General features: G+C 46.9%; 1 protein-coding gene across 2 annotated transcripts in view; it reads right to left on the bottom strand.

Annotated features, from left to right (window-relative positions):
- Positions 1-4093: 4093 nt before the first annotated feature.
- XIRP1 (xin actin binding repeat containing 1) overlaps positions 4094-14696 on the bottom strand; it is a 32705-nt gene continuing 22102 nt past the window's right edge. For both annotated transcript variants that reach the window (XM_050892511.1, XM_050892512.1), the window contains 2 exons: positions 14420-14473; positions 4094-12762 (listed from right to left, as the gene is read on the bottom strand). In XM_050892511.1, coding sequence (XP_050748468.1) covers positions 5077-12762; positions 14420-14473 — 7740 coding nt within the window. In that variant the 3' untranslated portion in view covers positions 4094-5076. The remainder of the gene's footprint in view (positions 12763-14419; positions 14474-14696) is intronic.

Genomic DNA, 14696 nt, shown 5'->3' with positions numbered 1-14696 from the left:
CAGAGGATGCTGGTGGCAATGCGGGCATCTCTGTGCGTTCCTTTTCACTGTGGTGCGAAGCAGAGGCTCAGCTTACCTGGTGAGTCCATCTGCAAGTCAAGTCTGTCCAAAGCCCCAAAAGGAGCGCAGCTGAGCCTAACCTAACTCTGACTGACCAGGTCAGTGCTCTGAGTACTGATACTCCCTCAAATGAGGGCATCTCTGCCTCTTTGTTGGGGGTAATTTGCCACAGTTTAATTTGATAGAGTTTTGCTGGTGCTCTCTGATCCCTCTGGCTTTTTCTTCAATATGTGCTCACCCTGGTTTGCAGTGTTGTCAGCTCAGAAAAAAGGCGAGTTTACTTTCTGCTCTTATGTGGAGTGGGCTGATGGCCAGATTTTAGCTTAGACCAGAGAAAACAGGTTGCCCAGAGAAGTTGTGGATGCCCCCTCCCTGGAAGTATTCGAGGTCAGGTTGGATGGGGCTTTGAGCAAGCAGGTCTAGTGGAAGGTGTCCCTGCCCATGGCAGGGGGGTTGGAACTAGATGATCTTTAAGGTCCTTTCTGACCCAACCCATTCTGTGATTCTATGATTCTATGATTCTATGATTCTATGATTCTGATTCTATGAAACATGAAAGGTGTTTCTGTATCTCAAGAGATGAGTTGACAAGGGAACAGGTACCCTGTCTTTTATTTGCAACAAACACCTAGGTACCAATTTTTTTTAAATTACCTTCATTTTGGCTGAACATACCAGTAAGGTCAAGTCATCTTTGTTTCCCTCTGACAACACTTTCAAGAAGAAGAGTTTAACATCTTCGGTTTTCTTCCCTCTCTCTAGAGGGAAGTATACAAACAAACCCCCTGTCTTTCCTTCAGTCTGCAATGATGTCAGCATATCTGGGCTATTCCAGTCCTCTACAGAGACGAGACCATAGTTCTGTAGGTGTTTACATATGTAATGGGTGTCTAAACTACCAGTATACTTCGTGGAGGTCCAGTTAAGGGAATCTAGAAGGTGATATATCTACCCTAAAAGAAGCCCACGTAGTTGGACAAAATCAGTCAGTTAGGCAAGATGAATTTCACCGATGTGACTACAGAACTGTGCTGATGCCAATGGGAGGGCAGTGCTGGTGAAGGTGAAGCAGAAATGTGCTTTTGTGCAAAGATAAGTTAGATCCTTCAAGTGGAAAATGGTAGCAGAAACCAGATGGAAAGTAATGCCATGTTAGTGTGTCTCTCCAAGAGAAACTGAAGCTCTGCACCTTTGGCATGGATGCCATTTCAGTGGAGGAAATGAGGAGGCTGTTTGGCAAAGAACTGTGAGTGGTGATGGGCAGCTGCATGAATGCAACATCATCTGTGATGATGGAGCAAAGTGCCAGTCCTGGCGATAATAAATCTCAGCCAATGGATCAACTTTTCTGTATTTGGCAGTACAGATCACAGTTACATCTAGGTACTCTGGCAGGCTTTAACTCTGACAGCGATGAGCTTTCATACAGCATGAAGGTGTGTGTCCTGGCAGAGAAGAGAGTAACTGTTGACATGTCTCTGTTGTATATGAAAAAAATGCTTTCCTTTAATTGTGACCAAGGAAGGAAGCAGTGCTGTTTAGTAAACAAACGAGATCTGTCTACTCTTAGCTGGGAATGAATGTACGTACTCCTGGAGTGTGTTTCCAAAGTGTGATAATCTTTTATAGGGGATGCAGGTCTCTTTCACCAGGGGATTTATTTTAAGTGCTCACTGCCTGATGCATCGGCAAATACTCTTGCTCTTCAGAGCTATTTTTATCAGCCCCAGGAATAAGCCTTCCTAATGGTTTGGAAGAGAGAGAGTGATTAGCAGCAATCGAATGGCACTGTGGGCAAGGAAACTATCTTAAGACTTCTGTGAAAAGCAGTTACAGAATGTTCCTGGAAGGCTCTTCTAGCACACTGCTGATTACTGCCATGCTGAAAGTTGCAGTTGGCTTATGGCTTATCAGTTGTTGCCTTTTTTCCCCTAGGTGAATTAAAATCTTTATAGTAGGAGGGGTCAGCCTGAAAATGCCTGTGTTATTGATAGGCAGAGAAGACGGTGAGCACAAAGGTTTCTGACCTAAGACTGAGTATCCTCAGGGAGACCAGTGGCTGAAATGCAGCTGGGAAGGGTAATACTCGATGCAGGCACCTCAAATGTGGCATATTTCATGTCTACTGCTGCAAGAGAACCAGATCTGTAGCTGAATTTGTCCTTTGACCACTCAGGGAGGTGCGGTTAAGACAAGGCCATCTGTCCTCTGTCCACTGGCCCAGGTAATTCTCCCAGCCACTTTGCTCTCGAAAATATCTACCTAGCACTGTGTGTAGTGACCCACTAGGGTAAAGAATGGTGAACAATATCATGTCTTGTATCCAAAGATCACAGAAGAACTATGGCAACTCATTTGGGATTTGAAAGTTTGTATGTGCTCTGCTGGTTTATTATTGCAAGGTCTGAGAATACGAGCTGATCCTTCTGCTTGTATTTGAGTTTCAAATCTTTGCATTTGTTTTTTTTCTCCAGCTCTTTCAGTGCTTCAAGGAGCCATGTATGGTCCTGAAATAATGCAGCATCTGTCCCCTCATGACATTTCAGTTCCTGGCTGATGGAAATACCATGAAAGAAACACATCTGAAACGATCTTAGCCTCATAAATGGCTCATTGAGACATTTAGAAATCCTGTAAAACCAGAAACACAAACAATAAGATCAGTATTTTTAAGCACTGGCAGTGCAGGATATTTGGGTTTGTTTCAGTTCCTGTGGAATCATTTTCATTGCCCAAGCAACCTGTTTGCAGCTTACTAAAACTGCTCTGCAGCTGTCCTTAAAAAGAAATGAAACAAACATGTTTTATGGTCATCCTGAAACAAGTTAAGATGAGAAACAATCAAGGATAAGAAAGTAGTGTTGGAAAAATTTTGAAGAGCAGCTCCAAATTACTAATTCTCCCCCGTTTCTACAATTGGTCCTACAAAAAACAATTGGGAAAGTCTAAGCAGTTATTTTTTCTGATTCCCTGAAACCATATATGCTCATTTTATGATGATCTGCTCTTCTACCTCAGCCTTCGGTGTATTCTTTGGTGGAACTGAAAATGATATTCTTTTGGCATATCTCACTTTCAAATTTATGGGGTCCTAGAGGCAAACCAAAGAGCTCTGGGTATGCGCCTGCTTTTCTGGGGGTTGAAACAGAACTTCTACTTGGTCTACAACACCTTGAACAAGGTATTGCATCAGATGAGATGTTATTTGCTATTCAAAAACCTAGCTATGGACTCCGGGATATAAAGTGGTAGATGCTGAAACAGTCCCTTTCTCCCCAGTGTCCTGCTCTTCGGTCATCAATGTGAACTCTTTTCCCTCAGAGGAAAAAAGAAAATATTAACCGCAACATCTTACTGAAACATGGTGGTTTTTTGAATGAGGTTACTGTCCCCTTCTGCAGAAAAGTAAACTGATGCACTGAGAGATGAGGTGGCTTGCCATAGACCAGCCAGAAGGTCTACAGTCAGACCCAGGGGTCGGTAGCCCAAGTCTGAGCCAGGTAGTAGGACACAGCTCCCTGAGAAACCATCCAGTCACTCTGTAGGCTCCTCATCTTCTCCCACACCTGGAGCAAACTCCGTGCTCGCTCGCCTCATTCCCAAACTGAGCCCAACCTGTGATATCAGTTGAGGCACAGCACTGAGCAATGGCTGGTTCATCAACTGTCCCTCCTTGTAAGGCTTATGGAGACACACCACCTCTGCTGCCTCCTCACATGGAGGAAATGGGTACAGGCAAATGTTCAGACTTTTCCTGGTGTATACGTCCTACCCAGTCTCCACACACCTACACAGGGTCCCGGATTGGGTGGTGTATATCACCCTGGACTCAACTCAGTTTTCAGACAAGAGTATGAATGCCGCTTGCCACAGGGCTGTTAATCCACCCACATTGTAAAGAAGAAGTAGACTAAATCCCTCCAGTGCTTTAGAGTGCTCTCAATATGTGATTCAACTGGTTCATTGAGAGATGATTTCTAGGTACTTTGAAAGCAAACAAGCACTCAACAAAAGAAACTCAACCAGACCAAAGTATTTTTAGAGGTAATGTTTACCTTCAGAACGCAGCAATAGAAGTTAAAAAAAAAAGCCACAAAATATCTAAAATCTTGAGTTGAGAATGTACAAAACAAAGTCATAATAAAAAGAAAATTGCTTTACAAAGTCTCAAAATGAATTTAAACAGTAAACATGTATGAAAGCATGGAAAATCTAAAATAAGTTTTTTGTATATATTGAATAATAAATTACAATTCTAAAAATAAAGAAAGGAAAGCAGTAACCATTCTGAATCAAGTAGAGAATCTTTCATAGCATCTTTCTTTGGGGGAATGGCACTGATAATAGCTGTAGGACTTGGCTTGACAACTTTCAGTAACATCGAGTACTTTCCAGGAACTGAAAAATAAACTGATAACTACCTCCCCCAACCCCAACAGTGACAGCAATTTGAGATATTTTTTTTCCTTTTCTTTTGTTAATGGCTAAAAGAAAACCTATCCAACTCACCAGCAATATGAGCATGTGTATATATGTGTGTTTAGGATGCCCTTCTTGGAAAGTCTATATTGAAATTAGAAAAAGAAGATAGCATAAAGGTGTTTGTCAATGACCAGGCTGGTTGGTTCTTTAATTGATCCTGCCTATCCTTTCTTCTGCATGAGTTCAGAGAAGCCCGATACGATCCCCCCCGTCCCCCCTCAAACATTCTAGGGGGAAGAAGCTACCCTAAGGTGCCCATGGATGGATTTTTCCCTTGTGCTTCTAACAGTGTCAGGGCTCTGGGTTGTGGTGCAGCACCAAGTCTGTTGGGTTGGCTAGGTGAGGGCTGTTCTCCTCCAGTGTCAAGGCAGACTGCATTTTTCCTGTCTGTATGCAAACACCAAGGCGATGACCCTGAGAAGTTCTTAGGGTGTAGATGAATCTCTGTGTGTAATGTGGATAAACCAGGAGATTTTTTTATTGTGGACTTTCTTTTTTTGTCTTATACAGTTCTCTCTTGCTCTCCAGAATCTCCTATTTCTTTGGCTTGGAGTTGCCAAAGGTGACAAAGACCACTCCTGGCTCCTGAAAACTGCCGTTGGTGCGAAAGTCTTCGCCTGGGCTCTTCAAGTACCTCCGAAACACGGGTGAGGCAGATACCTCATATTGGGGATGAGAGACCACATCACATGTGGAAGATGTTTGTGTCTCAGATTGCTTGGTGACTGTGGTGGACGAAGTGATGATTTTGTTTCCAAACTGGTCCATTTCCTCATACTGCTCCATGACAGTCCGGGTGGCTCCATAGAGCTTGGACCCATCGGGCCCTGTCTGCAGCTCCAAGATGCTTTTCTGCCTCCGCGGATTTTGTGGGCTGGGGACATTCAGGGAGCAGTAGTCCGAAAAGCCTCCTTTCATCCCACAGTGGCAGCTGCCTTTGGAGGTGTCCAGAGGGCACCTGTCTTTCTCACTGATCGGATGGTTGGCATTGCCAAGGGTGTGCTGTTTCACTGAGCTCAGCCCAATTTTTGTTTGGACGGGCTCTGGTCTCTTCTCAAAGGGGGTCATGTAATGCCCAGTAGGCCCTGCTGATGGATGGTTAAAGGAGCTAACGCTGTCCTGAGCAAAAACATCCCTCTTTCCTGGAGTGTCAAGACAGTCTGGTGAAGGGACGTCCCAGGGGGAGTGTGTTGTCCTGGGTGATTCTGCTGGTTTTCTGGCAGCAGACTCGATGGAGATGTAGGAAGGTGAGGAGGGAGAGCTGACACGAGATTGAACAAGGCGGGGGACCTCTAGCTCTGCCTTGGTTACCTCGGTCTTTTCTGCCACCTTTGCACCTTCCACAGATGCTGCTTCCCCTGTCTCCTGTGTGATTCCCTCCTGCTTGGCTTTGCTTGAGACAATACTGATTTTACGGATATTGCTGCTGCTCACAGAGCTTTGGGTGCTCCCCAGAGACTCCTTGAACAGCCCTGAGAGCCCAGCGATGTCTGACTCAGACTTGAGACTAGAGACAGAATAAAGAGCTTTCTTGATGGCCTCCTCAATGTCGAGGAGCCGGGCAAGTGTCTGCTCCTTCAGGTGGATAATCTCAGCACTTGCTCGTTCAAGGTCCCCGAAAACCAGCTCCACTGAGGAGACACTGTCAGTGTCCTCCTTTGCCAGTGTCTCAGCCCTGTCCTGTTGCTTGGCCTGGTGGGCCTTCTGACGAACAACCCAGTCAGGAACCTTCTCAAAGAAGCTCTTCAGAGCTTTCACGTCCACTTTGGTTGTCTCCTCCTCAAACTCCCTCACCCGAGTCAAGATCTCTTGCAGCTCCTCCTGTCTCCTGAGGTTCTCAAAGATCTCCATAGCCTCTTTGACATTGCCTTTCATGATCTCCTCTTTGTGTACTGAAAGCCTCTTCCGACGCTCATCTTCTGTTTCTCTCTTGTTTTTTTCTCTCATAACAACTGCTGGCTTCTCCTGGGCAGGTGTCTCTGCCTCCCCATCAGGACATTTCAATTGCCCACTGTTGCCCTGCTGCTGCTCCTCAAAGGAGCTCATTGGCTGCTGATGGAAAGACATTGAATGACACATTTGCTTCCTCTCATTCACCTGCTGCACGACTCTCTGACTATCCCACGATCCATAAGAATTAGGCACACTTTCCCTTTCCACCTTGGACGAGGCGTTTTGTGCAATGTCATTTTCTCTCTTTGGAGGAGTGGTGTGGCCCACAGGGGAGGTGCTTGGCTCAGTCTGCCCTGGCACATTAAGCGTCTGTGCTCTACCAGGACAGGTTGGATGTGATACTGAAGAGCACCCGTTCTCATCTTGGCACAGCTCTATATACCTCTGAACCACCTCACCTGGGCACCTCCTTGGAGCTGCTGCTTTCCCGCTCATCATACCCTGCTCGACTTCAAAACTAACCACTCCATTTTTTATTGGCTTTGAAGTCTTAGCACTACCTGATTCCACCTTTCCTTGTCCTCCTTTGCTGGCCTTGTATCTTTCCTCTGCCATTTGAAGAGGGGTTTTGGTAGTGTTTTTTGGCAGCTTTCTCTCAGGGCTCATACCCTGACCCGTGACAGGCTTGTTCACAGATGTCTCCAAAGTGCAGCATTTTGCCTGAACCTGGCCTGATTGCTCACATACTTCCATGCAGCTTAAGCCCAGCTCCGTGGGGGGAGGCTTTGGCTTGCTGATCTCCCTCAGGCCTGGAGGTTTTGGAGGCAGGGGTGGAGGGATGGGTTTGGTTGGTCTGCTTGTGCTGTTATTTGCAGAGGCAGAATGTGCCTCGTGTAAGAGGTGCTCAGGTTTTGGAGGGGGAACAGGTTTTTTCCGGGGTGGGGCAGTAATTTCTGGTTTTGGAGGAGTCCTGGGCTTCTCTGCAGGACTCTGATCACTGGGTTTGCAGGACAGAGAAGGGAGGGCAAGAAGAGGGGTCTGGAGTGGTGCAGAACATCCTGGGGCTTCATCTTTGCTGGTTGGTAGTGGAAGGGCACCTTCTCTTGTTGCCTTAGTTGAGGGTGGGCAATGTTCTGCTTTCATCACAGCAACTGAGGGAGGAGGAGGAGGAAAGTCATTATCAGCCTGCGACCCTGAAGCCACTACAGCAGTCTCGTTACTAACGACTTGAGTCTCATTTTTCTTTTTACACACAGAATAGGACTGCCCTGCATTTCTGTATATCATAGCGGCTTTAAAATCCCCTCTGGAGACATTAACGTTAGACTTTTCCAGCGACTGAAGTGTGGCTTTTAAATTACCTCGGACAACATCCTCCTTTTCTACCAGGCGCTGTTCTGTGGCGGCACTTTGCAGTGCTCTGATAGCTGTCTGTACATCCCCTCTGATAATAACATCTCTTTCTTCTTGCACTGATTGCTCTTTGTAATCAGACTCAACAAAAGGGTTTATATAGGTTTTCACGGGTGTGGCAGTATAAAGGCCATCCTTAATGCTAAAATCTCTACTAGGCACAACTTGGCTTTCCTGGCTCAATAGTTGTCCTCCCTGTACTTCCTCTGAAGCACTGACCTTTTTGTGTGATGCTATGCTCTTCTGAGACACGCTTGTGTGGGTCTTGGATGCCTCCTGGGCTCTAGTGGTGGTGGTCCTGATGGCAGTGCTGGTGCTCTCCTGTGTGGTGGATGCAGAGTCTTGTTGGCGTACGGTTGACTGAAGGGTAACTGTCCCCTGTGTGCTGGCTGCCTGCTGCCTGCAGGCCATGTGGACCTCCTCCCTATTCCTCTGTAGCTTGCTCTGGACATGGTGTTGAATGTTTTTTGCTTCTGCTGTTGCTAGCCTCAGGCTTTGCATTGCAGCCTGAAGATCACTGCCAAGGGCCTTTTCTTCTGGCTGCATCTGGCTGGCTTCCCCAGTCACCAAACTCTGCTGTTTCCCAGCCACTTCTCCCCTCTGAGCCATCACATGAGTTGGAAATTTACCTTGTGTCATAGCTTTGGGTTCCTTCAAACTGGCAGTGGTGGATTCTTCTTTCTCTGCCTTCTTGCTGACATCTGCAACCCTTTGGATTGACTTTGTAGTCACTTTAAGCCCTCCCGACAGAATTTCTTCCTTTCCCGTCACTGTGGGCAGGGGCTTCCCAAGACATTGCACAGTGGTGCCTGTCACACCTGCTGCATGCACAGCCTCTCTCTCTAATGCACCCTCTTTGCCCGTGCTTTCACATGCGAATACCTTTTTTGCTCCCTCCATAGCCCCTGGCTCTGCAATTACTTTCTCTATTTGTTCTTTATTTGGTAAGATATGTATCTTAGCCCCCTGCACAACCCGTGGGGCACTCTCATTTGCCCCCTGCTCTGCTTGGGAAGAGATGAGGGATTGTATCTCGGACTCCTGCTGGAGATTCTTCAGATAGTCTAGATCTCCCTTCTCAATGCAGCTCGCGAAAAGCTGGACATTTCCCTTCTCATTGTCCTCACGCTTAACAGTTGCTGTTGCTTTCTGCTCCTGAGAAGAAGCCAACAGGTTCCCTATCGTTGACTTCACATCCCCCTTGACAACTTTCTGCTGGACAGAATGGAACAGGAGGGAGTAGAGAGTCATCTTCACTGATCCTGACTTTGTCTCTTGTAAGACCATCCCCTTTTTGATGGAAGCATCTTGACTGAGGAGAACCTGTAAAGCCTTAGCTACATTTCCGCTCAAGTCCTCTTTGCCTTTAACAGCTTCACTCTGGTCCAGTAGCTGCAATGGGCTTACTTTGATCTTGCCCTCTCTGTCCTCCTCCACCAGCACGCTCTGTGCTTCCACATTGGTTCTGTGCAGGAGCTGCAGCATGATCCTTTGCAAATGGCCTCCCACAATCTCCTCTTTCAGGATCTCTGGAGCACCTGGGCTGCTGAGCTGGTACTTCACCATCTTCACACTCTCCATATCATTGGCTTCAATGAGGATCCCATCAAGCTGAATAGCCTGGCAAGTGCAGAGCGTCTCTAAAGTCTCCTTCATGGTCCTTTCTTTCAGTTCTGTTTCTATACTACCTTCAGAAGCACTAAATTTGTCCAAGGGTGTGCTCTCAAAGAGCCACGTTGTACTTTTCACATCTGCGTGAGGGATGGCTTCTTGGGCCCCAGCACTGGTTGTCACCTCTGGGTCCTTAAGGGTGTCCATTGGCTGGGTTTCAAACAACCAGGTGCAGCGTTTTACATCCCCTTTCTGGCTGTCCTCTCTCTGCACGGTACTGATAGATGAGCTTCTCTCCGCATCCCCGTATAGGGAGTCCACAGGCTGGTTTTCAAAAAGCCAAGTGGATGTCCTCACATCACCCCGCTGAACATCACTGACACTGACCATCCTCACATACTTCTTCTGGCCCACTTGCTGGGACTCAAAGAGCTGCTTGTTGAACTGAACATCTCCCTTCTGCACATCATCTACTGTTCTGGGCACAGACATCTTTCCCCCTGAGAAGGAGTCAAGAGGCTCTGTCTCAAACCTCCACCGGGCAGACTGGACATCTCCTTTCTTGATGTCCTCTTGGGTGACAGCCCTAATCACAAACACCTCTTCTTCCTTCTTGATCTGATCCAGGGGTTTAGTTTCAAACAACCACCGGGCGCCTTTCACATCACCTTTCATGATTTCTTCTTTCTGCACTGAGGTGACCTCATGGTATCCCCCCTCTTTGTCCTGGATAGCGTATAAGGGTTGGCTTTCAAAGAGCATTGTGCAGGACTTGACATTAGCTTTGCTCATGGTGTCTTTCTGGATCTTCTGGAGCTCTGTCTCATCCACTTTGTCATGGATTTGGTCAAGGGAATAGGTCTCAAATACGAACCTTTTGCCTCCAACATCTCCCCCCTTGACATCCTTCTCTGGAGGGATTTCCTGGATGCCCTCAGAGCAGTCCTTCAGGGAGTCCATAGGGTAGTTCTCAAAGAGCCAAGTGAACTTGTGCACGGATCCAGCTTCAATTGTCCCATCATCCTTCTGGGATGTTGGTTTGGTGGCTGTATCCAAGGGCTTAGCTTCAAAGAACTCCTTCACTCTGGACACTTCCCCAGACTGTATCTCCACACGACTGGAGTACCGCATGGTTTTTTTTCGGTCAGCTTCACTGACAACACTGCTGCCCAAGGGTTCGGTCTCAAATAGGTGCCGGACAGTTTTGACATCAACTCCCTGTAATTCCTCCTGACTGTATGCCTTACTGACTTGTAAATACTGCTCCTCCTGGCCTTTCAGGGAGTCCAGGGGCTGAGTCTCAAACATCCATGTGTATGACTTCACATCAGCTTGGGGCACACTGCCATCCTCCTCCTGCTTCTTTTCAGCCTTCTCATACAGGGTGTGGATGGGCTGGGTCTCAAAAAGCCACCTGCAGGTCTTCACATCCCCCCGCTGGGAGATCTCCCGCTTCACCGAGGGACGCTCCTCACCTTGCATGGCTTGGTATTGAATGACGTCCATGGGCTGAGTTTCAAAGAGCCACTTGGCTGTTCTGACATCACCAGCCACCACCTCTTGTTTTGTGATCCCCCGTATTATGTCCACTTTTTTGGTGCTTTCATCAAACTGGTCCAGGGGCCTGGTTTCAAACATCCATTTGTAGTTCTTGACATCACCACTGATGATTTGCTCTCTGCTTACAGAGGTGACTTCATGGAAATTGCCAAAACTATCCTTGATGGCATACAAAGGTGTTGTCTCAAACAGGATCTGGTTGGCTTTGACGTTGCCAGCTGGAATCTTCTCCTCTTCTTTGATGACGGGCTCAGCATCAGCCTGCTTAATGCTGTCTAAGGGGAGAGTCTCAAACAGGGTCTTGAAAGACTTCACATCCCCTTTCACTACCTCTTCCATGCTGGCGGCTGGAATTTCTTCCTCAAATGCCTTGGAGATGCTGCCAAGGGGACAGGTCTCAAAGACATGTTTTCTTTGCTTCACGTCTCCCTTCTCCTCTGCTGAAAGCTCTACTTTTTTTAAACGTCCCACCTCAAAATTGTCTTTCAGGGTTTCCATTGGCTGAGTTTCGAATAGCCAGAGTGTAGATTTCACATCACCTCCAATGACTTGCTCTTTGGCTACAACACTTTCTGAAGCTTCTCCTTTCAGAGAATCAAGAGTCTGGGTCTCAAAGAGCATTCGCTGCTTACTGACATCTGCCCCTGTGACAAAATCTGTTGAAGCCTTGAAATCCTGTTCTTCAACTGTGATTTCTCTGATGGCATCCAGAGGCTGAGTTTCAAATATCCACCTTGCTCCACTGACATCTGGCCTTCCAATTTCTTCCAATGAAATCCCACGGATTATTTGCACTTTGGAAGTGTCCTTGTTGATGGTATCCAGGGGCTGAGTCTCAAACAGCCAGCGAGCCGTTCTGACTGCATTGCTCTGAATTTCTTCTCGGCAGACGGACTTGATTTCATGGATGTTCCCAGTTTTGTCTCTGATGGCACAGAGGGGCTCTGTTTGGAAGAGCCTGACAGTCTTCTTAACATCGCCTTTTAGCTCCTGGATTTCTGACTTGAGTTGTAGGATGCTCTTCTCCTCCACTGAGCAGCAGCGTCCTATAGCATCCAAGGACTGTGCTTCAAAGAGCTGTTTGGCACCTTTCACATCACCTCCCTGGACAGGCTCCTTGAGAACTGCCTCCTGCACTTCGGTTTCATCCGAATACAGTTTGTTTAATGAGTCTAGTGGTTGGGTTTCAAACAGCCACCGGGCAGTATGCACATCCCCTCTGGCAAGGTCTGTGTCTGATACCTTGGCTGATGTTGACAGACTGTCCCCATTGATTGACTGGCTTTCAAACCTCAGGGAAGTATTTTTCACATCCCCACCGGGAATGATCTCTTCTTCTGCCAGCTTCTTTGTGGCTTGATGGTCCCCAATGGAGTCAAGTGCCCAGTTCTCAAAAATCCAGCGCATGGACTGAACCTCTCCTGGAAGAACTTTGTCCAGGTTCACAGATGCCTGTGCATTGGGATCTTCAGTATTAAGCATTTCTGCCAGGTCCTCAGTCACAGCTTCTTCCAAGTTCTTCCTGAGCTCAGGATGCATGTGTCTGTAGAGCCTCTTCAGCTCGTTCACTTGACGCTGCTGGTAGAACTTGGAGAAGGCTTGCTTTGGAGGAGGCACAGGGAGTGGGTTGAGATCCTGGCTCCCTGGAGCGATGACCTGGACTGAGCCAAGGGCAGGAGGGGGAGGTAAGTCGTCTTCCATTTTCTTGATGGCAACTTTAGATGATTTCTGAGCTTCTGACATCTTTAGGGAAACAGTTTTAAACGTCAGCATCATCTCTTACCCCCCAACCCCAGGGCCGTTAATAGTGAGAACAGCAAAGGAAAAAGCCAGCCAACAAGGGAAATCCATGCACCTACTAAGCTCCATACCTTTGGTTCAGTAGCACACTGCACTCCAAAGCATCACACCACTGCACACGCTCCAGGCTTCGTGTTAGCTCTGGTTACACAGCAACGCGCTCTAAAGCAAGGTCTCTAATCCAGGCATGTGCGGTGGTTAGTCCACAGTCCCCAGCATTCAGTCCAGCTACAGCGTAACAGAGATGCCCGATTTGGGCTGTGTCAGCAAGATAGAGTGACCACAAGAATAGCATGAAGAAGGCTGTCTTTCTTAGAGTAGCAAGCTGAAAATTAACTTCTCCCTCCTGCTCTCAAGTGTCCAGGGCAGTGTGAGGACCTACAGAGAGTCTGGGAAGATAGGATATGGGTGCAGGAGAAAGCCAAGGAGCTATTTGTGAAGAGGTCTCAAGAAGAAAATGGGGAGAGGGAACCAAAAACAAAAGTGTCAAACTGAGCTGATGAGGACAGCCTATTTTTGGATAGTGAGCTAGCATGATGGGCTTTTGGTAGCACCATGGGCTGCCCACTGCACAGGAGTGAAGGCTTGGGGAAGGACGTTTGTCTGATTGATTAATGATTTCTTCTGTTGGACTCACGAGTGTACCCCACGTCATCATTTGCATAAGAATAGATGCGCAGTTATACATATATATCTCTAATAGACTTAAATAAAGCTCTTTTGACTTGCAGACTTGTACAGGGATGAGGCTAACTAAGGTTTACACGCTGCTGGAATTAGCAGGCCAAATTCTGTGCTCTGCTAGGAGGAAAAAGCAAGGCTGAGGGACCAGAGGTTGGGGTAACACCCGTCGCTGGGGGCCAGCAAAAGTTAGACCTGTTTAGACTCAATCGGCCTGAGCTCAGCTCAAATTCACAGCAGCGTTGGTACAGAAGTGAACAGAGGGTGCAGTCGTGATGGGGTGGACTGTGGTTGTTCAGCCTACCTTTGAGCCTCACTTTCTGCCTTTTTTCTCCTTAGCTTGGGGAGCCTGGGCGCCGAACACTGAACTGAATACCTGCAACCTGCTCTAGCTTGGCATTTATCCAAAGGGAAGGTAGCCGAGGCCTACAATCATTATCTAAAAGAGACTGTAATCCTGGTGGCTATCCTTTCAGTAAACAGATCTGCTGACCCTTGGCATGCCTGTGGAGTTACGTCTGTAGAGTTATGCCTGGAATATTATTAGTTGTTGCTAAAAGCAATGGCGCGCGGTGTTATTTCACTCCGTTGTTACACGCAGATTGTTCCGGCTAAAAATAAGTATTGAACATTAGTAAAAAAAAAAAAACCCAGAATACCAAAATCAGTATATTTTGCAGCAAGTGTAAAATGTAAATCTTTCACATGAGCCAGCATACTTTGAATGCACTTTTAAAAATAAGGGTTTTTTGGGGGTCTGTGAAGAACTTCTGAATGTGGGGAAGGGCGACTGAGCAGCTGATAGCTATATTCAGTATGAAAGCGCTCCTCGCTGCCTTGTGTGGGTATTTAAATCACACTCCACCACAGTCCACAAATATTTGGTTAGATAACGGTGCTTATCTTTAACATTTCTTACCTTGCTTTTCTTCTGTCTGTGGGGAGAGTGAATGGAGTTGTCCTTCACAGTACTCTGGAAAAGACACGAGGAGAAATGACATCAAACTGCATAGGAAGACGCGTTATCTGTATAAATACACATATATGTACGTATCAACTAGAAAGACCTGAAAACATTACAGGTGAGGTGTTTTTTTTTGGTTCACTGGCAGTTCTGTACAGCTGGGAAAAACAATCTTATTCCAGGTTGATCAGAAGTATTTGTTGCCAAAAGTCTCAGTCAACAAACAAAACCC

This window comes from Gymnogyps californianus, chromosome 2 (assembly GCF_018139145.2).
Source record: "Gymnogyps californianus isolate 813 chromosome 2, ASM1813914v2, whole genome shotgun sequence".
NCBI classification, from domain to species: Eukaryota; Metazoa; Chordata; class Aves; order Accipitriformes; family Cathartidae; genus Gymnogyps; species Gymnogyps californianus.
Note: the sequence above shows the minus strand (reverse complement) of the source record. Positions and strands in the feature narration are given on the sequence as shown.